This window comes from Lutra lutra, chromosome 15 (genome assembly GCF_902655055.1).
Source record: "Lutra lutra chromosome 15, mLutLut1.2, whole genome shotgun sequence".
In the NCBI taxonomy this organism is placed as follows: domain Eukaryota; kingdom Metazoa; phylum Chordata; class Mammalia; order Carnivora; family Mustelidae; genus Lutra; species Lutra lutra.
The window spans coordinates 470257-498187 of NC_062292.1; the positions used below are offsets into that span (position 1 = coordinate 470257).

Below are 27931 nucleotides of genomic sequence, written 5' to 3' on the forward strand. Positions count from 1 at the left end.
TTATCAACAGTGCTGGTTTGAACATTCTGAAATATGTCTCCTTGGGCTTTCCTGGAGTACATACCTGAGAATGGAGTGTTGAATTTTATAAGATAACCTCAAATTGTTTTCCAAAGTGGGAGTGTAAATTAATTTGTACAGTCACTAAGTAATCACATTGATCCACAACTTGGTTTTGTCCCTTTTTTTGATTTTGCTAATTGGTTTGGTGTACAGTGGCATCTCGTGGTTTTGATTTTTCATTTCTGTACTTACAAAATGAGATTATGCATCTCTCATTTGTTTTTTGGCCATAACTGGTTTTCTACTGGGTTGTTTTAATTGAATTGTTTTTCTCTTCCATGTTAATTTTTTTTTTTTAAGGAATTCTTAATGTATTTTTTATACTAATTTGTGTCATTTATAAGTGCAAATATTTTTTCTGGTTTGTGATTTATTTTTTTAAGCTGTCTTTTGAGGATTCTTAATTTTAATGTAGTTGAATTTTATCATTCTTTAATGCATATCGCTTCCTTTTATTTAAGAAATCCTTACTTCTGGAATTCCAGAAATGGAAAATGTTCTTTTGAAGTCGTCTTTTGATTAAGATATTAATCCATCTGGAATTGATTTTTTATTCATGATGTATATGTTTGCTGTGTAGATAGCCTTGTTTTCTCTGTTCATTTATTAAATGTTGAATTTCCCCAGAGAGCAGCTGTGCTACCCATCACATTACAGAGTTCCATATAAACACAGGTCTGTTTCTAGGCTTTCTGTTCCATTCCGCTGGACAACTGTTTGCCTCTCCATCAGTACCATACTCTTATAATTACTCTAGCTTTATAATCTTAATATTTTCTAAATCTCTTCAGGTCTCTTCTCTTTATTTTTCTTTAGAAGGGACTTGCTATTCTTTGTCCTTTGGTCTGTTTTGTGATCAACATTTTAAGTTCCATATACAAGTCATCAGAGTATGATTATAGTTGTAATAAACCTATAAAAAATTTGAAGAATTGATTATCCTCACAATATTAAATTACCTGTACATTTATTCAGCTCTCTTAAAAAATGTCTTTTATTAACATGTTATAATCTCCTACAAACAGGAATATCTTTATTTATAGACCCTTGCATCTTCACAGCTGTTGTAAATGCATGTTGTTTTTAAACTTAGCTGTCTTAATAGTTTGTTGCTGGTGTTTGGAAGTTCATTTGGCTTGTATCATGATCTTATATCCATCCAATAATTTTTCTGTTACATCTATTAATTGCCATGTAAATTCCTTTTTTTTAAATAGACAGTCATATCATTGCAGATAGGAGTGTTCTTTCCTCCTTTCCACTCTTACTGCTTACTGTGTATTGGTTAATGAGTCACATTTACTTAATAGTAAAAGTCACACCCTCTGATTTTGAAAAGAATGTCTATATGAGTTTATTTAGGTTTGTGTTTTAGGGTTTTTGTAGATACCTCCTGTCAGAGTTAGGGGATTCCCTGCTGCCCTACTTTACTAATGGTTTTATCATGAATGAATATTGATTGAATTGGGTACATCTTCTTCATCTATTGAGTTCTCATATATTTTTTCTCCATTAACCTGCTAATACAGTAGATAACACTCGGAAATGTCCTAATATTAAACAGTCTTTTGGGACGTCTGGGTGGCTCCATCAGTTATGCGTCCATCTTTGCCTCAGGTCATGATCCCAGGATCCTGGGATCAAGTTCCGCAACAGGCTCCTGGCTCAGCCTGATATCTCAATTAATAAAATCTTTTAAAAAAAAAAACATTCAAAAAACAGCCTTTCAGGTGCGTCTTATGATCCAGAATGTTGTCTGTTTTGGTGAATGTTCGGCTTGAGAATGTGTGTCCCGCTGCTGGTTGAAGTGAGCAGGCCACGTCCGTCGCACCCAGTTGGTCACTGGCGGCGTTGCTGAGTTTGGCTGTGTCCTCACTGTTCACCTCCTGGATCTGCCCCTTTCTGAGACGAGGGTGTGGAAGTCTCCAGCTAGAACAGTGCGTTCGTCTGTTGCTCCTTGCTTCTCTCTCAGTCGCTGCCCCATGTGTTTTGACCCTCTCTGGATAGGCACATAAGCTTTAACAGTTGTTCGGGGGAAATTGACTCCTTTGACATTATGTCATGCTCTTCTTTATCTTTGATAACTTTGCTTACTTTGAAGTCTGCTGTGTTAGAAAGAAACATAGCTATTCTTTGTTTCTTTTGTTTAGTGTTAGCATGGTATGCTTTTCTCCGTACATTCACTTTTACTCTGTATGGGTCTTTACTTTTAAGTGGATTTCTTATAGACAGCCGATAGTTGGGTCGTATTTTTTGACCCACCATGATAATCTGTCTTCTAATTGGTGTATTTAGAGCACTGACATGCAAAACATTATTGATAGAATTGGATTAAAGTCCATCATATTCTTTACTGTTCTTTGTTCTTTGTCCCTTTTCTTTTTTTTTAATTTTATTTATTTGACAGACAGAGATCACAAGTAGGCAGAGAGAGAGGGGAAGCAGGCTCCCTGCTGAGCAGAGAGCCTGATGTGGGGCTCAATCCCAGGACCCTGGGATCACGACCTGAGCTGATGACAGAAGCTTTAACCCACTGAGCCACCCAGGCACCCCTCTTTGTCCCTATTTTTGTCTTTTCCTTTTTTTTCTGCCTTTTGTGGTTTGAATTCAGCATTTTATATGATTCCGTGTTTTTCTCCTTTCTTAGCACATCAGCTGTACTTCTTTTTAAACCTTTTTTAGTGGTTGCCCTATAGCTTACAATGTACTTTTATAACTAATCCAGTCCACTCTAAAATAATACTGTGCCACTTCCCAGGTAGTGTGATACCATGATAACAAAACCCTAATTCCTTCTTCCTGTCCCTTGTATCATTGCTGCCATTCATTTCACTTTAACATAAGCATGCATATGCATATGTACACGTAAAATACATGCATAAACATACATGATGATGAAGTACATTATTGCTGTTACTATTTTGAACAACTGTTACCTATAGTTTTATGTATATAGATAGTAGATAAACTAAGATTAAGGAAAATGGAAGTTTTTCTTTATCTTCACTTATTCCTTTGATGTTCTTCCTTTGTTTATATAGATCCATGTATCTGATTCATAATTTTTTTCTTCTCTATTAAGAACTTCTTTTAACATAGAACTTCAAGGCAGTTCTATCAGCAACAAATTCCTTTGCTCTTTGTTTGAGAAAGTTTTATTTCTCATTCACTGAAGAGGATAATTGTGCAGGGTACAGAATTCTATGTTGGTGATTTTTTTTTTCTTTCAGTGTTTTAAGTATTTCACTGCATTCTCTTCTTGCTTCATAGTTTCTGAGGAGAAGTTGGATGTGATTCTTATCTTTGTACCTCTCTAGGTAAGATGTTTGTTTTCCTCTGGCTTCTTTCAGGATTTTTTTAATCCCTGATTTTCTGTATTTTTAAAATGATATGCCTAGGTTGTAGGATTTTTGTATTGATTTGGTTTGGGTTGGGTTTTTTTTGGTATTTATCCTGCTTGGTGTCCTCTAGGCTTCCTGGATCTATGATTTGGTGTCTGACATTAATTTGGGAAAATTCTTAGTCATTATTATTTCAAATTTTTCTTTTCTTTTTTTCTTTGCTTTCCTTTCCTTTTCCTTCCATCCCCACCCTCCCCCTTCCCTTTCCTTTTCTCACCTTCTGGGATTTCCATTGTGCTTATGTTACATTGATTGTAATTATCCCACAGTCCTTGAATATTCTCTTTTGGGCGGCTCTTTTCCAGTCTTTGTTTTCTTTGCTTTTTGGTTTTCAGGGATTCTATTAATGCATCTTCTAGGTCGAGGATTTTTTCAGCCATGTCCAGTCTGTTTATAAGCCTGTCAAAGGCATTCTTCATTTCTGTTACAGGGTTGGGGTTTTTTTTTTTTGTTTTGGGCCTGTGTGTGTGTGTGTGTGTTTTGTTTGTTTATCTCAGGCAATTCTTTTTGCTTCTTTCTGACGATTTCCAGCGCTCTGCTTACATTGCCCATCTGTCCTCACATGTTGTATACTTTATCTGTTAGCACCCTTAATTAATCATAGTTACATTAATTATAGTTGTTTTAAATTCCTGGTCTGTTAATTCCAAATTGCTCTGTCTCTTCAAACTGTGTTTTTTTTCTCTTTTGGCGTGCTTAGTAGTTTCTTTTTCTACTAGCTATATATGATGTATCGTGTGAAAGGAACTGCTCTAAACACACTGGTGGTGGGGGGGTCAGGCATAGGGGAGGGGAAGCATCCACCGTCTTCAGATTAGGTCTCAGTCTTGGAGTGAGCCTACATCTCTGGCCTTTAGAAGTGTTCTGCAGGTTTTTTGTTTGTTTTCTTTCCCTTTAGGTGGGATAGGATGGCCAGAGTGGGCTGTGGTTGGCTGTTTCCCTCCCCTAGGTTAGTTAGGCTTTGATTATTTATTACAGTAGTAACCGCAGTAGGGGTTATTAACCCCAGCAGTTTAGGCTCTAGTTTACTAGTTTCCCCTAAGAGCAGACCTTACTAAGAAGAAGATATGCTCTGGCATTTTTCAAAATGGTTCCTTTTCTCCTCTCTGTGCTGGAAACTCAAGGGGATTTTTCTCCAATATTCTGTGTGGCAGTCTGGTGTGGCTCCTGGAAGTAAATCTGAAAGCACTGTGGGAAGGACTCCTGTGACTGGAGTCCTCTGGAGTTTTTAATTCTTTTTTTTTTTTTTTTTTTTTTAAAGATTTTATTTATTTATTTGACAGAGAGAGATCACAAGTAGATGGAGAGGCAGGCAGAGAGAGAGAGAGGGAAGCAGGCTCCCTGCTGAGCAGAGAGCCCGATGCGGGACTCGATCCCAGGACCCCGAGATCATGACCTGAGCCGAAGGCAGCGGCTTAACCCACTGAGCCACCCAGGCGCCCTGGAGTTTTTAATTCTTAAAGCTGTCTACACCACGTCCCCACAGTTCCTCAGATCACAGTCCAGGTGTTCTTACCCCAGGTCTCTGTCCTGCTCAGCTGTGACTCTGTCTGCCTGTTCATCTCTCCACTCTTTTTTTTTTTTAAGATTTTATTTATTTATTTGACAGAGAAGAGAGATCACAAGTAGGCGGAGGCAGACAGAGAGAGAGGGGGAAGCAGGCTCCCTGCTGAGCAGAGAGCCCGATGCGGGGCTCGATCCCAGCACCCTGGGATCAAGACCCGAGCCGAAGGCAGAGGCTTAACCCGCTGGGCCACCCAGGCGCCCCCATCTCTCCACTCTTGAGGAACCAGTTTGCCCCGTCTTCCCCGCTCTTATGGATCCCGGAACAGGTGCTGGTGTTTCAGTCTGTTCAGCTTTTTACTTGTCAGCCTGGAGTGAGGACTTCCAGTCTCCTTACATGTAGAACTGGACTAAACAATCTTTGTATCGTGGGATAAACCGAACCTGATCATGATGTATTATCTTTCTGATATATTGTTGGATTTGATTTATTTGGTATTTTGTGAAGGATTTTTGTATCTATATTTGGAATGAATTTTCTTATATTTTCATGATCCTATTTTTGCTAAAAAGTTACACTAGTATTAGAGAATAAGTAGAAAAAAAATCTCCTATTTCCAGAGTTTGTATAAGATTGAAATGATCTTGTCCTTAAAAGTTCAGTATATCTTACCTGTTATCTGGACCTCGTGTTTTCTTTTGGAGATGGTTTTTAAGTACTGTTGTACTTCTTTAATAGCTGTAGGACTGTTTGCCCTCTTTCTTCTTTAGTCCGTGTTAGCAAGTTTTTGAAAAATGTGTCCATTCATCTAAGTTTGCAAATTTATTATACTATCTTTATTATCTATTTAATTTCTACTGTCTTGAGTTATTACCACCTTCTTTTTCTTTTTCTTTTTCTTTTCTTTTTCTTTTTTTTTTAGATTTTATTCATTTATTTGACAGAGAGAGATACAGTGAGAGAGGGAACACAAGCAAGGGGAGTGGGAGAGGGAGAAGCAGACTTCCCACTGAGCAGGGAACCTCAGTGGGGCTCGACCCCAGGACCGTGGGATCATGACCTGAGCAGAAGGCAGACACTTAACAACTGAGTCACCCAGGCACCCCTATAACCACCTTCTTATTCCTAACATTATTTGAACTCCCTTAATTTTTTCTTCATCATGGCAGAGTTCTGTATTGTTACTCTTTTTGTTTTTTTATTTCTGCTTTCTCTCTCTTTATTATTTCCTTTCTTCTGTTTTCTTTGAAATTGTTGTGTGGTTTATTATTTTTTCCTAACTTCTTAAAATGTGTACATTTAGCTTTTTTTTCAGTAACATCAAACTTGTGGTTAAAGAATATGGTTGGTGTTAGATGCATTCTTTGAAATTCATAGAAACTGACTTTGTGGACATGTACATGTCAAATTTGTAAATATTTCATGGGCCCTTGAAAAGAATATTACTCTGATTTTTAATGTGGAGTTTTATTTATATATGGCCAATAGATCAAGACTATTGTGTTGTTAAAATTATTTATAATTTGGGTGTTTGTGTGTTTGTATGTCAGTTTGACATATAAAATAGGGAGAAAGGCGTGTGGGAATCTGTACTACAATGGTGGATTGGTCTAACTCTCCTTGCAGTTAGGTCATTTTCTTTTTAAACAGAGTTTGAGGCTATTTTTTATTGAATGCGTGTATGTCACATTGTTATATCTTCCTAGTAAATTGAACGTACTGCGTACATAGTAGTCCTCTCTGTTCTTAATGCCGCTTTATCGTAGTCTGTTTCACCGGACATTAATATAACCGGCCACCTTTCATTGGGTTAGCATTTGTAAAATATCTTTCTGTGTGAAACTTTTCCTTGTCCTCATGCTTTCACTGTGTCATAGACAATCTCTTTTTTCTCAACTGGTACGTCTAGTCTATTTAAATTTACTATCATTAGGACTATATTTAAATTTGTTTCCAACTTACTCTAATAATTCTCTTTTACCACTTTTTGTTTGGTTTTGTTTTTTACTCTCGTTTTTTTTTTAGGATTGATTTAAGTTTTTTTTATCTTTGTTTTCTAGTGCTTTTCTCTTTTTTTTTTTTTTCCTCCATTGGGTTGGAATTTATACTCCTTATTACTATGATTTTATTGTTTACTTTTGAAATTTTATACATATTTAACTATAGTCTTTTATGACTTTTAAATTGGGAGCCAAACTAGCAAAACTATCATAAAAGTATGAATAATATTCTCCAAAACAACTTTGCTAGTGGAAGGCTTTTAATAAATATTTGCTGATTGGCATTCTTCATATGTATATATCATTTTAATTTTCATTTTCAATGACCTGTATTTTTTTCAGTTTTTCCTATGAAATATCCTTTAAGAAAGTTGTTTCAATATATCCATTTTAGCTTATACTGTTAACTGAGTTGCACATCACCTGATTGTATATGTAGGTATAATATATACTGTTATTTTTATTTTCTAATTTCAAATTTGTGCACTTGAAGCTTTTCTCTTAGATAATTTTCCTACAGTGGGATAGTGGTAGGTACCCTAATCTTGAATCAGAACTCTATAATACAAATCACATAACTTGAGAGCTAGATTTTATTTATTTATTTATTTATTTATTTATTTATTTTCCTCCAAATTTGTATTTATTTATTTTTTTTCCCAAATTTGTATTTAAATTTTAGTTAGTTATATAGTGTAATATTGGTTTCAGGAATAGAATTCAGTGATCCATCGCTTACAGAGAATACCCAGTGCTCATCATGACAAGTGCCCGCAATGGCCACCACTCATTTAGCCCATCCCCCCCTCCTTGATCAACCCTGTTTGTTCTCTAGCATTTAGAGTCTCTTATGGTTTGTTTCCCCTCTCTCTTTCCCCTTCCCATTATGTTCATCTGCTTTTTTCTTAAATTCCATGTGAGTGAAATCCTATAACATTTGTCTTTCTCTGACTTTCAGTTAGTACAATACACTCCAGCTCTGTCCACGTCATTGCAAATAGCAGGATTTCATTCTTTTTGATAGCTGAGTGGTCGATCTAGATTTTACAATTGAATGGTTAAGCCAAACAAGCGTGAAGCAGTAAATTAGACCATATTCTATGGCTAACTTTTAAACGAGATTAACATTTTTGACCTGGTGCTGTGCTCACCAGTTCTTAATGATTTATCACCACATTAAGTATTCAACTTTAATTCTGTCCACATATCTTGTTTTAAATAACTTGAGCTTCTATCTAAATTCTTAATTTGTCATATAATTTCTTTCCCCATTTATATCTCCTGAGGCCTTTGGTTTGTCAGCAAGGTCATTTCTATTCCCTCTACTGATACTCTGCTTTCTTAACCAGAGTTTTTTTCTTTATTGTTTTTTTTGCTAATCACATCTTTGTATCTAATTGAGAGTGTCTTCTCTTCTACTTCACAACAAAGATCCAACTATGTTTCTTTTGAGAGCATTTAAACTTTAAAAAAAATTTTTTATTTTTTTAAGATTTTATTCATCTGGGGCGCCGGGGTGGCTCAGTGGGTTAAGCCTCTGCCTTCAGCTCCGGTCATGATCTCAGGGTCCTGCGATCAGGCCCCACATCGGGCTGTCTGATCAGCAGGGAGCCTGCTTCCCCTTGTCTCTCGGCATGCCTCTCTGCCTACTTGTGATTTATTTATCTAAAAAATAAATAAAATCTTTTAAAAAAAAAGATTTTATTCATCTATTTGTCAGAGAGAGAGAGAGAGAGCACAAGCAGGGGGAGGGAGAGGCAGGCTCCCTGCCGAGCAAGGAGCCCAACACGGGACTCGATCCCAGGACTCTGAGATCATGACTGGAGCCGAAAGCGGACACTCAAGTGACTGAGCCCCCAGGTGTCCCAAGAGCATATCCCCTTCTCATTATCACCTCCTAATGGGAAACTTGGAGTAAACTAAACGTGTCACCTTTTTGCATGGCAGTTTCTAACTAATTTAAAAATTCGTGTATATTTTGGATATACAAAGCATAGGAGAAAGTTTTTAAAACACTTTTAAGTAAACCTGTATAACTCATAGTAGTATACCATTTTATGAAAAAGAAGATGCCTTTTCATTATAAAAGTAGGAGTACAACATCGTTATATAATTGTTTAAAAAAGTATTACCGATGATTGGTGTCTGGTTTTCTAGATCCTTTCTATGTATCTATAGAATTTTTCCTCTAAAACTTTTAACCTACATTGCAGATTTGGCAGTATAATGCCAACATTTTTCATGTAGTTGATAATGGATCCTCCTTATCTTTTTAAAATTTTTTTAAAGATTTTATTTATTTGACAGAGAGGGATCACAAGTAAGTAAGCAGAGCGGCAGGTGGGGGATGGGGGGGAAGCAGGCTCCCCGCTGAGCAGAGAACCCGACACGGGGCTCGATCCCAGGACCCTGAGGTCATGACCTGAGCCGAAAGCAGAGGCTTAACCCACTGAGCCCCCCCAGGCACCCTTTATTTTATTTTTTAAAAGATTTTATTTTTAAGTTATCTCTACTTCCAGGGTAGGGCTCGAACTCACAAGCCCGAGATGAAGAGTCTCGTGCTAGAGAGCAGGTGCCCTTCCTTATCTTTTTTAAAGGTGGTATAAGTATTCCAATGTATGGATGTAGCATAATTTATTTAATTAGTCTGTCATTTCCATGTGAACAATCAGATTATTTCCAGTCTTTCTGAAAGCAAACAGCAGAAGGTTCACTACATTGAAGATTTATATTATACACATGTATGTATAACCTAAAAATAAATAAATATGTAATATTTGTCTTGTTTAAGTTTTGTGTAGTGTACATTTTTTACAAGTAAAATTGCTGTACCAACACAAAGCAAATAATTTTTTTTTTTTTTTTAATTTTGGGGGCACCTGGGTTCTTCAGTCAGGTGTCTGACTCTTGGTTTTGGCTCAGGTCATGATTTCTGGGTCATGGGAGTGAGCCCCATGTCGGGCTTCCTGTTGAGTACAGAGTCTGCTTGAGATGCTCTCCCTCTCCCACTGCCCCTCCTCCCCCCTCTTTCTGTCTCTCCCAAATAAATAAATAAAATCTTATAAAATATATATATTTTTAAACGTAATCTGTACACCCATCGTGGGGCCTGAACTCACAGCCCCCAAGATCAAGAGTTACATGTTCTACTGACTAGCCAGGCAGGTGCCCCAGCATATACATATTTTAATAGATATTGTTTAATTTCTGATAAACTTGAACTCAGTATTGAGTTCAATACTGATACTAGTAGTGGGAATGTAAATTGGTGTAACCACTTTAGGAAATTGTTTGAAAGTATCTACCAAAGCTGAACATATGCACTTGCTGTGGTCCTGCTGTTTTCCTCCTAGGTACAGACCCAGCAGAAACCTGACATGTGCTTGCCAAGGACATGGACAGATGTTGATAGTAGTCGCCACCTAGTAGTCAGAAGCCGGGAGCAACCCCTTGTGCACTCACAGTGGGATGGGCACATGCGTTGTAATGTACGTGTGCACTGTGGTCTCTCAGCCAGTGGGATGAAGAAGACAGCACAGAGGAGTCTTAGGGTGTTGAGTTAAAGGAGCGAGACACAAAAATACACGTCCTCCGGTTCCGTGTGATCAGTGTTCACAGACTCGCAAAAGTAACTGGTCCCGTTAGAAGCCAGAGTAATGGTTTCCCTTAAGGAAGAGCAGTGATGGGAATGCAGTGCTAGGAGAATCCTGGAGGTTATGCCCCATTTGTCAGCACTGGTGGTGGTTCGTGGGCTTGTTCTGTTTGTGAAAATTCCTTGTGCCACACACGTGAGATGTTACGCCTTCCTGCATATGCAGTCTGCGTCAGTGGAAAGTTTCCAGTAAAGGAGTTTACTTTTTTATACATAGAATCACTTTCAAACCCCTTCCAGTAGTGTCTGTTTTCCTATAGTCTTGCCACTCTAATAGACATTAACCTCTCTCTAATCTGGTCGGCACATAAAGAGGTCAGTTTGTTGTTTTATTTTTATCTTATTAGTGAGGCTTAGCATCCTTTTGTATATTTACTGACTGTTCATTTCTTCTGTAGTGGCCCTGCTTTTGTCCTTTACCTATTTTTCTTTTATAGTGTTCATTTTACTTACTGATCTGTAGACTTTTTTGGTCTATTCTATGTCAAAATATAATGTTTTAAGTAATAAATTCAGACTAACAAACTCATTAAGTATATCATGTGTTAGGAAAAGTTTCTTCTGATAATTAAATCAGTCTTAAAAGGGCCCATTCTTCTCTCCAGCTCTGTAACCAACTCAGGTCTTAGGAGAGTAAAATCAGCCTCATTAGCTCCAAATCTGTACTCTTATATGGGGTCTGTATAGACTCTGTTTGAAAGTCCCTGTTTGATTGTACATACAGTAATGCTCTCTTTCTTTACTAGTCTGTTCTTTGCTGGGAACATCTTTACAAAATCTCAAAACAAGTCTACCCTCTGCTATTACATGTTACCCTTTATTTCTTTTCTCTTTATGCCCCTGCATTTCCTCATATGGAGAAGAGAAATGATATTGAATAGGATTTGTTTGTAGTAAACTTGCATATTGATTTTGTCTCTCTTATGTTTTATAAAATAGCCCTTTAAAAACCAGTGTGCCGCATGCTGTTTCCTTCACTTTCTCAACCAGTACCAAATTTCTAAATGAGCTCTTCACTAAAATACTTTGTTTTAGTAACTCAACTAGTCTGATGGAGTCTCACTGTTGTGTCTGCTTTTTTATGCTTTGGTTGGGGATGCCGTCTTGAGATTAACGTTTAGTTTAAATATTTTTTAGACTTTACTGTATTTTAATGTTCCTCATTTTGATTCCATAGTGGCCTGTGAATGTTTTGAAATTTATTTTTGTTTTTTTCTTTTAATATGTAATTCGTAGACGCTCTGCTGTTGCCCGCATCCAGGAGTTCTTCAGGCGGAGGAAAGAAAGGAAAGAAATGGAAGAATTGGATACTTTGAACATTAGGAGGCCACTAGTAAAGATGGTTTATAAAGGCCATCGCAACTCCAGGACAATGGTACCAAATGCTCATGGCACTCTTTGGAGAAATTGCAGATTGATAATATGAATATTTTCCATAATGATAGTCTTCATGTATTGCCGCTGGGGTCCGGTGCAGCATTATTGTGCCTTCACGGTTACCTTGTTATCCAGACGTGGTTGTTTTAGTGCTGGTAATAGATTGCCAGAGACCATTATTGTTCACAAGAAAATTCTGCCCTACTAAGGAAATGCTGTAGAAGTTTAAAATTTTTAGTTGGTCCAAATAACAATTGCTCCTTCTTCTCTCTCACGCGTGCTGTATCTGTATATGTATATAGACATATATACGGCTCATTTTAGCACTCTTTGTTGATTTGAAGAGAAAGATTTAGATATATGAATCCAGCTCATTGCAAAATGTAGTCTGATTACTTTATAACAACTCTTCTTAAGATTGACAAGTGAAGATTTGTTTTAGTCACTTTGTCTCTCTAGACAGTGTGTCCTCATCTATGATATAAGAACAGACCAGATGATCTCTAAGATCTTTTCAAGTTTTACCGTCCACAAGTCATACACCCAGTGTGATTTTAATTCTGCACTAAGAGGATCTTGTAAGATGATTAGCATGTTGTAACTCGAACTCCGAACTATTCATATTTAGAAGGTGTTGTTTTCATATATTCGTTGAGTAGTCCAGAAGTATCTAAAGAATCAGTTTTAATCTGTTCTCTCCAGAGTTAAGGGTAAACGTTCAGTAGAGCTTGCAGTTTTCGGTCTCGGGATCCTGAGTCCAAGCACAGGGTGGGTGTGGAGCTTACTTTAAAAGAATTTACTTTGGGACAGGGAACTGCTTAGCTTTTTCTATAGATACCGTTGGTGGTAACAGTTTAATCATTCTAAACACAATGCTCAGTAGAAGGAATCAATGTATATTTCTTATATTTTGCTGGTTAAAATTCTGTATGAAAATATTAGGGGTAGGAATAAAAAAGAAAAATAAATATAACAGTAACTCTAAGTAACAACAAAACTGTCTCCCCTCTTTGGTTTGGCAAAAATAACAAAGTAGCAGCTGCTGATGAAATGGTTGAAAAATGTCCTGAACTACAGAGACTCTGTGTGGCTCATTGATACACATCCACTGAAGATGTCATCCTAACCATTCCAGTGTGTCCTAGTCCTTTGTCTCATTGCTTCGTAAAAGTAAATATGCTTACATCCGTCCTTGTCAGTTGTGAGAGGATAGCTAATAAAAAGATTTTTGGTACTTTTTGTTCTTCCGGCATAAAGCGAAATACAAAAGGGAACCATTCCTTTTTTTCTGTGATTTGTTTTTATTATCTTACAAAGCTAGAGTGGAACCATTTTTGGAAAGTTCAACAACATGTAGACATAGAAGTTCCTATTATAGTTTCCCAAACCCAGAAATCCCATGCATTTTGCAGCTACTAATACAGCACCAACTGTTGCCAAGTACTGTTCAAGGCCCTAAAAATACAACCGTGAATAGAACATAATCTCTGTTTTCATGGGGCACCTTTCATTACTTACTGTTGGATCATGCTTGCTGATAATCTCCATCATTTAAAAATAATAGAAGACAAAGAGTCTCTTCTATTTTTTATTTTCTAAGTCAATATTTTCAATTGCAAAATAGAATCTTTGTTTTAGTAACTTTGATTTGAATTTTCTTATAATTTTCTTTTTTAAACCCTTAGATAAAAGAAGCCAATTTCTGGGGTGCTAATTTTGTAATGAGTGGTTCTGACTGTGGCCATATCTTCATCTGGGATCGTCATACCGCTGAGCACTTAATGCTTCTGGAAGCTGATAATCACGTGGTCAACTGCCTGCAGCCGCATCCGTTTGACCCAAGTAAGACGGCCTTTGACAGAAGTCAGCACACCAGCTCCAGTTTTGTTCTGGCTGTCAGTATAAGAATAATGCCGGCGGCTCCAGAAGGCAGTCAGGAGAGCCCGTTATGACTCTCCTTGGGTTTAAAACAAAAACACTTATAACCTCCTTTTGGCACAAAGTATGGGGAAGTAGATTAAAGACTTTATTCTTTAATATTTCTTCTGAGTTTTACAAGTTGCAAGAGGTTCGGCTGACCACACTTGGCTCTACTCCGCCTGCGTCTCCGAGCCTCTTTAGTCTTCACGTGCCCGAGTTAATCTGACAGAACAAAGGAGCTTGGCTTATTCTTGCAATTTCACCGGACACTGCCCATGTTCCTCCTACAAGAGCAGTGGATAAGAAAGAAATTGGACTGACTGCAAGTTGGTCTTAACATCATGCTCTAGGGTAACTTTTAGGAAATCTTCTAAATAGTACTCTCAGTTGACCATTAAATGCGTCAGTACAGTATCCATGCCGGCTCAGTTCTGCTGCACATGTGTGTCCACACACACACTCACACACACCCCTAACATACGTGCATAATGTGTGACCTATGTATGCGTGTCTTAACCTCGTGTTTTTATGCCTTATATTAATATGAAACATTTTATTTCTAGTTCTAGCCTCATCTGGCATAGATTATGACATAAAGATCTGGTCACCACTAGAAGAGTCAAGGATTTTTAACCGAAAACTTGCTGATGAAGTAAGACTTTTATTTATAATTATTATAACGCATATATCACTTTGTTCCTGAAATGCTTTCTTAAGAAGACTTGAAGCACCTCATTATTTTCTTTTACTTTTTTTTTTTTTAAAGACTTTATTTATTTACCTGACAGAGATAGAGACAGCAAGAGCAGGAACACAAGCAGGGGGAGTGGAGGAGGGAGAAGCAGCCTCCCTTCCTCCCCGACCCGGGCAGGGAGCCTGATGTAGGGCTGGAAATCAGGACCCTGAGATCATGACCTTTTGCCAAAGGCAGACACTTAATGACTGATCCACCTCCACCCAGGCAGCCCAAAGCAGCTCATTGTTAATCGGTAACATAAGTTTATTCAGTTAAGGAGGTCAAATTTTAAGAAAAAGAAAAACTAAGATTAAAACATGACTGTAATACTAGAGAGCTAAACATCAGAATATTATTTTGCTTGTTATAATATTGACTCTTGGTAATACCAGGTTATTACAGTTTAAGGGAAACAAATTGACTGGTTTTGTGCTTATTGCGATGAAGAGTCATTTACAAACCTTGGGGCGCCCGGGGGGCTCAGTGCGCGAAGCCGCTGCCTTCGGCTCGGGTCACGGTCTCAGGGTCCTGGGATCGAGCCCCGCGTCGGGCTCTCTGCTCATCGGGAAGCCTGCTTCCTCCTCTCTCTCTGCCTGCCTCTCTGCCTGCTTGTGATCTCCGTCTGTCAAATAAATAAAATCTTTAAAAAAAAAAACCTGTGCAGGGCGCCTGGGTGGTTCCATCGTTAAGCGTCTGCCTTCAGCTCAGGTCATGATCCCAGGGTCCTGGGATCTGGCTCCCTGCTCAGCGGGGAGTCTGCTTCTCCCTCTCAGCGGGGAGTCTGCTTCTCCCTCTCAGCGGGGAGTCTGCTTCTCCCTCTCCCTCTGCCTGTGCTCTTCTTGCGAGCTTCAAAAATAAATAAATAAAATCTTAAAAAAAAAACCTTCTGTCCTTTTAAGAAAATGAGTTTTACCATGGCTGTCCTCCATAATCACAGCCGAATAAGTGTCAGAACAAATGATTGCAGAATCTTCCTTCACTGCCGGATTTCAAGATTTCTTGGGCTCCTGGTTAAACCAACAGTTTTCAAACTGGGCTCTGTGAAGCTCTAGGTTTTTTGTGGGCTTGCGAGAGGGGAAGGTAGATAATGCAAAAGCTGAATTCTGGGGTTTTCCTCCCCAACTTTAGCCAGGCTTTGTACTGGTGGGTTTTCCTGTAGGATTTCTTACGAACGTAACGATTCGTGGCATTAGGCAGCTGCTTACTGGCGGCCGAGCTTCTGTTCGTAGGTGAGTGTAGCTCACGTTGATGCTGCACCCTTTTAAAAACATGAAATAAGGGTCCGTTGCTAAAAAATGTTATTAGTAAGTTAGAAAACCAGTAGTCTAGACCAAGGTTGACAGTCACAATTCCCGCATCTGCTTTCTAATAGACGTTTATCAACTTCGCATATGTCAGACATAGTGCCGAATTGTAAAAAATAAACCTTCCCTCAGAGCATATAGACTGGAGGGAAAGACAGACAATGAACAGTCAGCCAGAACGTAGAGGGGCATGCAGAGTGTTCTGGAAGCCCTTGCAAAGAAGCAGTGTGCTCGTAGATGGGGCAGATGGATGGGGGAGTTTCCAGAGGAAGTACGAATTGGACTGAGTTCACAAGGCAGAGTGCTAAGGAGCCCTTGAGATGAAGGGTTGGCACTTTCCAGGGTGTCCTAAGGTAAGTGAACCGCTAGAGAGTGGATAAGAAAGCAGCTCCTTGGGGCGAGACTGTAAAGGGCCCTGGGGGTGCCCTGCGGGACTGAAAACATGTATGAAATCACTGGGGAGCCATTGTCCAGATTAGCCCCTTCATCTTCCTCTCCTCCTTTCCTCCCTTTCTTCCTTTTTTCCTTTGCCATGAACTTTGCCCTTTCCCCTTTGCCCAGATCCCTCGGTGTTTATGGACACTCACTTAGTCCCGTCTTGGTACATAAGACACAAGTCATTGGTAACTCTTACCCGAAAGTTTGTTTTTCAAAATTACTTTGCGTCAGTCAAGGTGATGTTTTCTTGAGAAACCTGAGTGGCCCCGGGGAAATCATTTAACACGGCTGTGTCACTAAGTGCGCCAGCTCTGCCACAGGGAAGAAGAATGAGCAGACATAGGTAGCTGCTCTGGGAAACAAATCACAGGTAAAAAATAAATTGAATTCTTAAATGTTTTAAGTAGCCTCAGCGTTTGGCCTTCGTCCTTCTGCCAGTTGAAGGCGTCGTGTTGTGCGAGGCCGCTCCCTCAGGTGCTCGGTGAAGTGGCTCCGTGGCGGTGAGCGGCCTTGGGCTGGAGATAGCCAGCGCGCCCAGAACGAGGCGACTCCGCAGACCTGCTGAGCGCCCGCCGCTCTCCCGGGCCGCAGGAAGCAGTGCGGCTACGTCGCGGTCTTGATGCACTTGTCCTGCTTGCCTCCTAGGTTATAACTCGAAACGAACTCATGCTGGAGGAGACCAGAAACACCATCACGGTGCCGGCCTCGTTCATGTTGAGGATGTTGGCCTCGCTGAATCATATCCGAGCCGGTGAGAACCGTCACGGCGTCGTGAACACCATGGTCGCCTCCTGTTACCAGTTTGGGTCTGCTTGACAGTGACTCGTACAATTTCTTCTAACCGCAAAATGGAGGCGGCATAACTTCTGAGCTAGGAGTTCGGTGAACTCTTGATCTTGGTGCAGTAACTTAGTTCCTCACGAACCAAATGTATTGAAAAGTGTCATAATGAAACTTGAAAACTTTCATCCGCTGTCCCTTCTCTTCTCAGCATGGAGCATCCTACCTTAACCCTAAAGAGGAAGTACCCTGTACAGTGGATGTGGTGAGAAGTAACCCTAGCTCAGGCCAAAATGAATGTAACCGCTTCTGCCAGGGTTGAAACACAGAACCTCCGTAAGGTTTTTAAATATTTTTTTTTTGTTTTCAAGGATACACTGTGAGGAGCAGTGCTAAAGAAACACAAAATGTGTGTATTGTCACTGACATTCGAGAAGGAAGTGCATAATCTGTTTATAATCATAGAAAAGATCAGTATCCGTTATAAACAAGATACATCTATCAAACAAAAGAGTATTTTTCTTTACTGATTTCATAAATTAAGTTTCTAATACCTATAATGTATCAGGCACTATACTAGTCATTTCACAAATTTTTCCTAATTAGCTCCAAACCTTTACAACGTTGGTTATTTGTAATAACTTGCCCCAGGTCACACAACTGGTGAATGGCGAAGCCTGACTGTGAAACTGGCTTCCAAGCCCTTTCTTCCCTTTGACCTCGGGAAGGTCACTTGCGGGAACACATTCAGGTCATGAGTGTGACGTGCAGGCCTCTGGGTGATCTGAGCTCACACTGCTTCTCAGGCTCTCGCCCAGCGTGCTCTCCATCCGCTCTGGCCCTCTTTGATTTGGGGACACAGCAAAGTCTTCTCTCCCTCAGGATCTTCATCGTCCTCCCCCCCCCAACCCCCCGACCCTCACTTTTTGTCGGGGCTACGTCTGCCTATTCCTCCGGCCTTCGTAAGCCGGGAACCGGTTACACCACTTCCTCAGAGAGAGGGAGGAGGGCAGACACAGTATGCCCAGCGGAGGAAAGGGTAGGCAGCATTTTTCAAAGTCCTGGAGGAGAGAGTAGTGGAGCACATCTGAGGAAGTAAAAGAAGCCCGTATGAGGTGGGAAGAAAGTATGCAAACTGTTAATATTAACGACTGCCTGGAGAGAGTGGGAATTTTGAATGGGCTGTGAACAGGAAAGGGCAGTAGCCCGACAAAATAGACAAAAATCTTCGCAGTAACTTGTGGGTTCCTGTATTAGTAAACTAATCACTGTGACACTTAACATCCTTTCAGATTCAGATTTGAGGCAGCTTTGTCTAGAACAAGACAAACATTTGCCGATTAGGACTCCTAAAACTCGTGTGTTCTTGTAAAGAGCTTATCTGGCAAATGGCTCTTCCGGGGTTTTTCTCTAGGAAACCACTGCTCTCTCGTTGGTGCGGTCCGTCTCACGCAGCGGCTGATGCGCCGTGGTTTGGCAGCTAACAGGACCCCCCTCCTCCCTTGGTTTTAACACTGGTTAAGTTTTCTAGCAGGAAGATTCCCTTTCTTCCATTTCATTTTGCTGTCGGTCAGAAAGATAATTTCTAATTGGTTTAGTAAACTTAATTCACTCTCTTGCTTCTCTACGTAAAAGACTGGAGAGAAAAAGTGCACGGAGTTGCTTTTGTCGTTAAGATGTGCAGTTACTTGGTGAGCCGGTTGTCCAGCCCTGTCCTCTCCTTCCCTCCTGGTCTCCAGGATCCCAAGTTCGATCGTGTGTGCACATTTGAGGTCAGTCAGGAGGGGACTGTGATGGCGCAGGCACAGGCCAGCCGCGGTCCGGTCCAGCTCCTCCTCACCCCCAGGGAGCAGCGCCTTCCCAGTGGAGCTGTGATTCTCCACGAAGGCAGCGCGTTGGACCCTGGCTTCCTTCTTAAGCTGCAGATACTTGGGTCCTACCCCCTGAAGATTTTCTCTCACTTTATTGAAATAGGGCTTGAGCTTTTGCGTTTTCCAAAATGCGGGGAGAAGACTGGAGTCTAAATGTGCCGTCTGTGTCCATGAGATCGGGTTCCCCGATGTGGGACGAAGCAGATCGGGGGGCGGACACCGGTGGGCCAGTGGCTCCGGCTGTGAAACCACCCACCTGAGGCAGAACAAAGAGCTAGAAATTCATCGACTCCACTGCCCAGGAGCAGGCACGAAGGGCAGAGGACAGGCGGTCTGCCCCAAGCCCAAGGGTGGGGGCCGTTTCTAAAGAGGGAAGGTGAGGGGCCTGGCTGCAGAGGACGTTCTCCCGTGTTTGGCACCTGCGCCTGGTTGTAAGTAGCCGCTGGTTCGCTAGGGCCTGGAGCTCCTCCGAGCTGGGTCTCTGCATGGAGAGGCAGCTCTTGTTTTCCGTCTTCATGGAGGAGAGGGGAGTTGCTCAGAGCGCCTGGGTCTGTAACTGCCAACCAGTAGCTGTTAGCATCGAGCTGCTTTGCAGTTTTCCTGCCTCGGAGGTGTAGCATTTCCTGAACAAAAGATTTCGTTTAATTTATTCTCAGAAGCTGGGTTTCCCCTCTGAGAGCGAGGAGTCTGCAGCAGCTGGTTGAGATGGGTTTGAGAAAGGAACAGGTATCCCGCCTTCTTCTGCCTTCTGGAAGCCACTGTCAGTCACTCACTGACTGGTATTAGACCCTCTTGGTCCTCACTGGTCTCCTTACGGCGTGCTCTGGACTCTGCAGAATCCCAGGCCTACCCTGAACTCCCGATTCGAAGGCTGGGACGGTTCTTGTTAACCCTCCATTTCCCCATCTTCATTCACAGCGTGACAGGAGGAGTTTGGGGGGGAGCCCCACACACTCCTTGCAGGGGGACAGGGATATTTTGTGGAATTAGCCCATCATCTGCGGGACTCCCGTTCGTGGGGATCTGGTCGGAGCTGGTAGCAGCTTCGTGTTGTGTTCTCTCGTGCAAGTTTATCACACGAGAAGGAATGTCGTCGCTTTTACGCTGACATTCCTTGGGTTAGCAGTCCCTCCACTGCACGCAGAGTCTGGTGACCTGTGAGGGTCTGTCCAAATCTTGGTTTTGTTCACTTACTTTGCAAATGTATAGGTAATAATGAAAATAGCTAAAATTGGTATAACTCCGGTTGTAAATCATAGACACGTGCATTATCTCCTTAGTTTGGCTTTGAAATGGGGTCAGCACAGGGGTCTAGTCCAGTCGAGTTGGGGCTTCTGTGGTGGCCATAGTTCTGCACTGCTGCCTCCTCTGTATGCGCCGGTGTAACACAGCTTGTTAGTAAAACTCACATTCACGTATTCCGAGAGCTGTCACTGCACCTCCTGTCCTAGGCTCTGAGATACAAGATAGAAAGAAAAAACTCGTACCCTCCCAGGAGCTCAGAAAGACCTTGAAGTCTGGTGTGTACAAAGACACGCAAACACACCAGGTCTACGGTTAGGGTGAGCACCGCACGGTAGACACGGCGAGCCTGGTGCGCAGAGGAAGGACTTGATCGTTCCGCAGGCTGGGCGTCTGCGAAGTCTCGGGAACATTTCCCAAGGGGGTAAAAGCTGTATTTTGATGAGTGAGCCGGAGCTCGGGGCGGGTGTCCCAGAGAGGAATGGCAAGTGCACCTGCCGAAAGCTGGAGAGAGCGAGCTGTGTTCACTCACCGTCTGTGATTCTGTTGTGACTTGCGTAGTTAATCCGGATAAGCTCCTTGAAGCCAGAGACCACGTGTCCGTTTTGGCCACCGTTGTGTCCTTAGCACAACACCTGGAACATAGCAGATACTTAATTTAAAAAATCTTTCTATAGGGGCACCTGGGTGGCTCAGTGGGTTAAAGCCTCTGCCTTCAGCTCAGGTCATGATCCCGGTATCCTGGGATCAAGCCCTGCATCGGGCTCTCTGCTCCGCAGGGAGCCTGCTTCCCCCCGCCCCCACCTGCCTCTCTGCCTGCTTGTGATCTCTCTCTGTCAAATAAATAAATCTATAAAAAAAAAAAAAAAAATCTTTCTATAAACAGAAGTACACAGATCCGCGAGAATGGTCCCCGGGCTCCCCCACATCCTCCCCTCAGTCGGTCTGGTGGCGTGATACACCTCCTGAGGCTCCTGGACTCCCAAGGAACATGGTTTGAAAACCACTGCTAAGAGCCCATGATAGGTCTAGATCCCTAGGGCTTTTCTTTTTAATTGTTAGATATTTAGAATGACATGTATATCAGAGTTGCAGCGCTGTCTCCCTTACTCTATTTTAACTTGCTTTTAGCGGTGAAAAATAACTCACCCACACACAGAAGTGGAGTGATTCTTACATGGTGATGTGTTGGACTGTATGCATTTTAATGAGTTTTAAATAAAAGGTATTGAAAGTTATTTTAGTTACAATACTGAAAACATTTCTTTTTGTGCATTTCATATGTTTTCCAGACCGATTGGAGGGCGATAGATCAGAAGGCTCTGGTCAGGAGAATGAAAATGAGGATGAAGAATAACCAGCTCTTACTGGCAAGCACTTAGATGTTCTGAAATTTGTATAAGACATTTATTATATTTTTTTCTTTACAGAGCTTTAGTGCAATTTTAAGGTTATGGTGTTTGGGAGTTTTTCCCTTTTTCGGGATAACCTAACATTGGTTTGGAATGATTGTGTGCATGAATTTGGGAGAGTGTGGAAAACAAAACTAGCAAAATGTTTTAAAAACTTTTTGCCGTGTGTGAGGAGTGCTAGAAAATGCAAAGTGCAATATTTTCCCTAACCTTCAGATATGAGAGCTTGGATCAATGTGGAAGAGTAATTTTCATTATAGTGAAAATGTTGGTCAAATAAATTTCTACACTTGCCATTTGCATGTTTGTTGCTTTCTAATTAAAGAAGTTGGTTGTTTTAAGATATCCTGAATTTGACGTTTTATTTCATGCCTTACTACCCTCACCCACATTTTCCAGTCTTCTCGGTAACATAAGACTCTTTATTCTCGATTTGCTAATCTTTCCTGTTTTGGCTTCCGTGAGATAGAATCACATAGAGGAGCTTTTTTTCGTTTCTCCTTCCAGAGCACATTATCTTCACTTCCACCCCCGTCAGTCCCCATTAGTAGAGCCTCTCTCCCCAAAAACAGGATTCGGCTTCCAGCAGCAAGCACAGAGCATCAGGGCCGGCTCCCGAGACGCTCCGGCGCACGCTCGCGTGGAAAGCTCTGGCTTCTGCTCTTCCTTTAACTTCTAGATTTCAGCTGAAAGCTGTTGACCGTCCTGTCTTAACCATCCCGGGTCTTCTTGACTCGAGTGTTCAACTCCGCCAGACTTAGGCTGCCTCCACCCGGGTCTGAAACGCACCTGCAGACTCAGCCCTGCCGACTCAGCCCTGACTCAGCCCTGCCGTAGTCCTCCCTCCCCTCCCCCAGGCTGCCCGGTGTTCTCCAGCTGGGCGTGGATGGGACTCCAGTGGCTGGCTCAGTCAGTACAGCATGCGACTCTTAATCTTGGGGTTGTGAGTTTGAGCCCCATGTTGCATGTAGAGATTACTTGAAAAATCTTTTAAAAGGGCGGGGGGGCGCCTGGGTGGCTCAGTGGGTGAAGCCTCTGCCTTCAGCTCAGGTCATGATCTCAGGGTCCTGGGATGGAGCCCCGCATCGGGCTCTCTGCTCAGCAGGAAGCCTGCTTCTCCCTCTCCCCCCTGCTTATGCTCTCGCGCTCTCTCTCTCAAATAAATCTTTAAAAAATAAATAATTAAAAATAAGCGTGTTCTGTATTTCTGGGAACAGCCCTCCCTGAATCTAGCTGTCTCGGAGGGGTTCGTGAACAGCACGAGGATGGGTGTGCGGGGGGGGAGTGGTACGGGCATCACCCCTCCCGCTTCTACAGCCCTCAGCTCCTGCCTGCTCTGTGGCCTGCTCCCTCGAGGGAGGCCCCACTCCAGGACATGGAGGCGCACGGTGGGCCAAGGGGGACACAGAGTCCACAGTCCAAGTACAGATCCACAACTTCCACAGCTATACATGCACCAAAACAGATATTTAATCAGATAAACAAAGCTATTCTAAATATGCTTCTACTCGTCTATAAATACTGTGACTTATAATACTAAATATTTTTTTATCTTTTAAAAAAAACTATCCAAAAACTTCAAGTGAAATATATTTCAGGATTAGCTTGCTTTTGTTTTGCTTTGAGGGTTTTTAACAACTTCTGTATCCAGAGGCCCAGTATCAGAACACGGCCCAGAACCCCGTCTCCTAGCGCACCCACACCCGAGCGACGGGCCTGCTTCCCTGCTCCCCGAGCGCCGTGCCTGCCCAGGCTCCCAGGGATCCTCGTGGGGCTGTGTTTTCATCTGGGAGGGGCTGAGCTGTCGGTGCCTTAGGATATTCCAAAATGGTGGTTGGAAAAGAAAACCAGAAATGGCTTCTAATTCCCAAGCTGTTAATATTCAGGAAAATTATGAGGGAAATGAACACAGACCGCTCTTTGTATTACGTTCTAAAAATAACTGAGCAAAACTGCCTTCTTGGTAATCCTACCCAGATTCAAGTTTGTGCTTTGGAACCTTCCAAACAAATCCAGTCGCTGGCCTCGGGTTGCAGTTTTTAGGTCTGGCCAGCCGATATCAGGCTCCCAAGCTCTCGGGCCTGCTGCCCTGTCTCCCACCTGCTAAGCCCAGCTGGCGTTCCAGTGACGATGACTCAAATGTCCCTCCTCCTCCCCGCCTCCTCCTCTCCTCTGCACAGTCTCATGGCCAAGAGCTGGCACTTGACCCAGACTCTGGCTTAATGCACTTTGGGAGGTCAGACAGGCCCTAGGCTTTCCTAGGCCTCCCTGGATTCTGTGTGTCCCTGCTCCCTAACCCGGAAGGGTGGTCAGACTCTGTCCCCTCCTGTAGTCACGTATGACCGCCATTTCCCTTTGCTTCGGGGTGAACTGGGATGTCCCTTCCGTCTCTCGTGGGATTCACCTGGGGTTCTGCATACACTGTGGGTCCCAGCATGGACTCCCCTCCCCTGTGTGGCCTCGTGCCACGGGGGCTTGGAAGATCACGGACTCCGAGAGCCCGAGACCCACGGCCAAGCGGGCTGTGAGGGAGGTCAAGGCCGAGCTCGTGCCCGGGTTTGGGACCAGGCAGGCCCTCGGGTGCGGGCACGAAACGACCACACGGCGGCCCCCAGCGCCTCCCACCCCGGCGCCAGTTCTCCGGACGTTCGCTTCCCGGCCCGCCGCGCCCCTGCACCCGGACGCGCGGCCCCCGCCCCGCCGAGTCGTAGCCACGGGCCCCGCCCCGGCCCGTGCACGGAGGCTCCGGGCGGACCCTCCGCACCCGCGGCCCCTGCAGGGACGCGTCTCCAACCACGCGCCTCCCAGGGCCTCCCGCGGGGTGGGGGCGCGCCCGGAAGCCCTGACCCGCGCTGGTCCGCGCGCCCCCCGCACAGCCGCCCGGAGCGGGGCTGGGGAAGGCGGCGCCCCTCGACCCCCCGGCCCCGGCCCCGCGCCCGGCCGGCCCCGGCCCCACGGCTGCCGCCCTGGCCGGGGCCCCCAACGCCCCAGCGCCGCCACCCTGGCCGGGGAGGGGCGAGGCGCGCGCGCCCCCGGAGCCCCCGCACCGGGCATCCGGGACACAGCACAGGGACCCCGTCCAGTGGCAACTTCCAGGAGAGGGACAGTGACGGGCACCAGCGCTCGACGAGGTCCGCCCAAACCGAGACCCGCAGCGCCGAGGCCCTCGGCGACCGCGCGGGCCCGTGTCCCCAGGAAGGCCGCAGGCCGCCGCGGCGCAGCGCGGAAAGCCGCCGGGCCGGGCTCAGGGGCGCCGGCGGCAGGTGTCCCCGAAGAAGCCTGGGGCACGTGAGAAAGGGTGTGGGTCCTCCGCGCTCCCGCTCGCCCCGGCCGGTCAAGGCAGGAGGGTTTCCGAACGGCGCAACGCGGGGAGCCCCGGGTCCCTCTGCCCGCCTGGACACCTGCCTCCGTCCGGGACGCGCGCAGCGCCGCGGGCCGGGCCTCCCCGGGGGCCACAGGCCGGGGCTGCAGAGCGGCTGCCCGCGCCCCCGGGGCGTCTGCACGGGCCGGGGGCGCGCGGTCCCGCCGCTCGTCGGGAAGCCGGGGACGGCCGGGAACCCCTCTGTGCAGCCTGGGGTTCCCAGACGGCTCGGATGAAACCCTGGTGGGTCCCAGCTGGCGTGGGATCTGCCCGCCAGTGGGGACTTGGGGTCTCCAGCCTCTTTCCCTGGAGCCCAGACTGTGCGGTCCAGAGGCGCCCCCTGCACCCCGGGGGCCAGGCCGACGTGCTGCCCTCGAGGCCGGCGCGCAAGCCCCGGCCGCCCCAGCCCAGAGAGCGAGGCCATGTCGCGGGTCCGGCTGCGCACGAACGTGTCCCTTTACTGGCAAGTGCAGGGGAAATGCACAGCGCGCAGAAAACGCGACGACCTCAGATTCGGGACCCCCACCCCGGCGGGAACAGAGTTTGACCTGCACGTATGGGCAGAGCCCACAGGGCAACCCGCCTCTGCTCCCCCGAGAAGCCACCGCCCCCCACCCCCAACCTAGACCAGCACCCGGCACCGCCCGGAGCCCTGCTGACGGGCCTGGTCCCCAGGAAGGCTGCAAGCCCCACGCCCAGGGAGGGCCTTCAGCCAACAGCTGGCCGCCGGCTCTGGCAAAAGAACGCGGCACCCGGGAGCCATGGACGCCCCAGGAGCACGGTGCGGGGGAACGAGCTTTGGGGAGGAGCCGCCTCTGGGACCCGCCACTGCTGACGGCCTCGGCTCGGTCACCGGCAGGAGGCCGGACATGGGGAGCCCCTGGCCGTGCTCCCCGCTGCACAGCTGCAGTCCCTCCTCAGAGGGGGCCGGGCAAGCTGTCACCGCACAGCTCACACCCCTGCAACTTCTGCATCCGGGCTGGGGGCTGGGGTCGGCCTCCAGGGAGGCCCCTGCTCTGCTTGGGTCGCAGGGCGCCGGTCAGACAGCATCAGCGCTGCGCCCGCGGTGGTCAAAGGGTCCCCCCCGCCCCCCAGATTCAGAGAACAGCAAAGATCACAGTGGGGTGCAATCCCCGACACCCTCAATCCAACCTCCAGCCCCTCACCCCGCTCTCTGCGTGGCTCTGAGAGGGGACACGCAGTCCGGAAGGGCCCAAGCGGCGAGCCTCTCTCCCACCCCTTCCTGCCCCAGGCTGCTCCGGGACTGGGGCCCCAGCCGGCGCTGAGGACCCGGGTGCTCTGAGCGGGAGCTCAGATCGCATGCACAACCCAGCAGATGAGGTTTCCCTGCGTGGAGGGGCTTCCTCCCGGGAGGACAGCAGCTCTGGCTCCCGCACCACAGCCTCCAGCCGCCTGGGGAAGATCGGGGTGTCCAAACCAAATGGACTGTTTTTTTATTCTGGAAATGAAACATCTCACCCCTTCCTCGTCTCTTACAGTGGTTGCTCCCTTCTTTTGAACAGCAAAGCATCAGTCAACAGGGAAGCGGGCAGGACGGCCCCCACCCCTCCAACAGCAGCCCCACGGCCGGAGCTGCCCCCCTAACGGCAGCGGATGGCTCCCACTGACCGCAAGGTCCCCACCAGGACAGAGGCGTGCGGAGCCCACGTGAGGGTCTCTGCTCTAGGTTCTGTGGGGAGCGGTCGGCGGAGCCTGCATCGGCCGTGCGGAGGCCCAGGGGACCATCCTGCTTTGTTGGGGACACCTGCTGTCCTCCACAGCACACCGCAATGGGCTGCCCTCCCGAGACCTCGGGGACAGTGCCCCACGTGACTCCCGGGTCCCAGAGAGGCGGTAATCCACGTGGTGGTTTCCTTCCAAGCCAGGGTCCCTGGTCCCCCTTCTACACGCCCCCAAAAGTCATGGCCACACCTCCGCTGCTGACCTCTGTGCCTCCGAGGCCTCTGGTCCCATCACCACGACCCACCCGGAGCCGGCATGCGGCCTCACGAGACCCTGTACTTAGTGTTTTCCTGGTGGCGGCCCCCAGATGTGCTTCCCCAGGCGCCCCCCTGCAGGACCGTCCACCCTGAGGCCCTCATGTCCGTCCTGCGGCTCAGACGTTCCCTTCCTCGATGCTCTGCAGCTGTAGCCGCTGACTCGCAGGCGTCCTGCTGCCCCGGCGGCCCCCGAAGCCAGCCCCGGGGACGGTCCGGGCCATGGCCAGGACCCCTGGCAACGCCTCCTCCCCGAACAGCTTGACTTTGGCTTCAGCCTCTATGACTTTGGCCAAGCTGGCCGCATAACCGTCCAGGGACTGGTGCAGCTCGGCTCCCACGCGAAGAACGGGGCTCCTGGCAGCGTCTGAGGGAGAAGCAGAGAGGAGGTTACCGAGGGCCGCGACCACTGGCTGCGGGAAACGGGCTCACGGACGCTTCACTGCCGGGGCAGGCGATGACGCAAACCGAGGGCGTGGGTTTTGCGGCCAGTTCCCGAGGCTCAAAACCTTGGCGTCCCATTTCCTCCCTGGGGAGGCGTGGAGCTTCCCCGACCTGCCTCCTCGGGGCAGAGGGAGGTCTCGGCACCCCTCTTCCCAGGGTCCCGTAACTGTGACCATGAAGCGAAGCTGCCTGGCCCACAGGGGCCTGACCAATACTTCCCAGTAATGACAGTCACAATTCCACACCTTCGCCAGGATTCCCTGGTATCAGCGCCCCAGAACCATGTAACGTCCACGTCGCCTCTCTCCCGGCCGCACGGGCTCACCGGCCAGACCCTCCGGGCTGGAAGTGACATCAAGGTCCGCAGGCCCCACCCAGGATTAGGACCCCAACAACCCACACCGACAGAGAGAGAGAATCTTCACCCTC

At 45.8% G+C, this 27931-nt stretch overlaps 3 protein-coding genes and 1 long non-coding RNA gene across 16 annotated transcripts in view; 2 read left to right on the forward strand and 2 right to left on the reverse strand.

Moving 5' to 3' along the window:
• Window positions 1-22045, forward strand: part of DCAF6 (DDB1 and CUL4 associated factor 6) — a 143509-nt gene extending 121464 nt beyond the window's left edge. For all 7 annotated transcript variants that reach the window (XM_047704740.1, XM_047704742.1, XM_047704744.1 and 4 more), the window contains 5 exons: window positions 11857-11995; window positions 13683-13839; window positions 14481-14569; window positions 17041-17146; window positions 21581-22045. In XM_047704740.1, the coding sequence (XP_047560696.1) occupies window positions 11857-11995; window positions 13683-13839; window positions 14481-14569; window positions 17041-17146; window positions 21581-21645 (556 nt within the window). In that variant the 3' untranslated portion in view covers window positions 21646-22045. The remainder of the gene's footprint in view (window positions 1-11856; window positions 11996-13682; window positions 13840-14480; window positions 14570-17040; window positions 17147-21580) is intronic.
• Window positions 20232-22501, reverse strand: LOC125085880 (uncharacterized). Its single transcript, XR_007123027.1, has 2 exons — window positions 22091-22501; window positions 20232-20923 (listed from the first exon to the last, which is right to left on the reverse strand). It is a non-coding gene; the product is annotated as an uncharacterized LOC125085880 (long non-coding RNA).
• A 1537-nt stretch (window positions 22502-24038) lies between these two features.
• LOC125086238 (translation initiation factor IF-2-like) lies at window positions 24039-25297 on the forward strand. The gene is made up of 2 exons (XM_047705438.1): window positions 24039-24705; window positions 24747-25297. The coding sequence occupies exons 1-2, from the start codon at window positions 24039-24041 to the stop codon at window positions 25295-25297; spliced, it is 1218 nt and encodes a 405-aa protein (XP_047561394.1).
• A 1199-nt stretch (window positions 25298-26496) lies between these two features.
• GPR161 (G protein-coupled receptor 161) overlaps window positions 26497-27931 on the reverse strand; it is a 44608-nt gene continuing 43173 nt past the window's right edge. For 6 of the 7 annotated variants that reach the window (XM_047704612.1, XM_047704609.1, XM_047704610.1 and 3 more), the window contains one exon: window positions 26497-27425. In XM_047704612.1, coding sequence (XP_047560568.1) covers window positions 27178-27425 — 248 coding nt within the window. In that variant the 3' untranslated portion in view covers window positions 26497-27177. The remainder of the gene's footprint in view (window positions 27426-27931) is intronic. The other variant, XM_047704613.1, reaches the window with a different exon arrangement.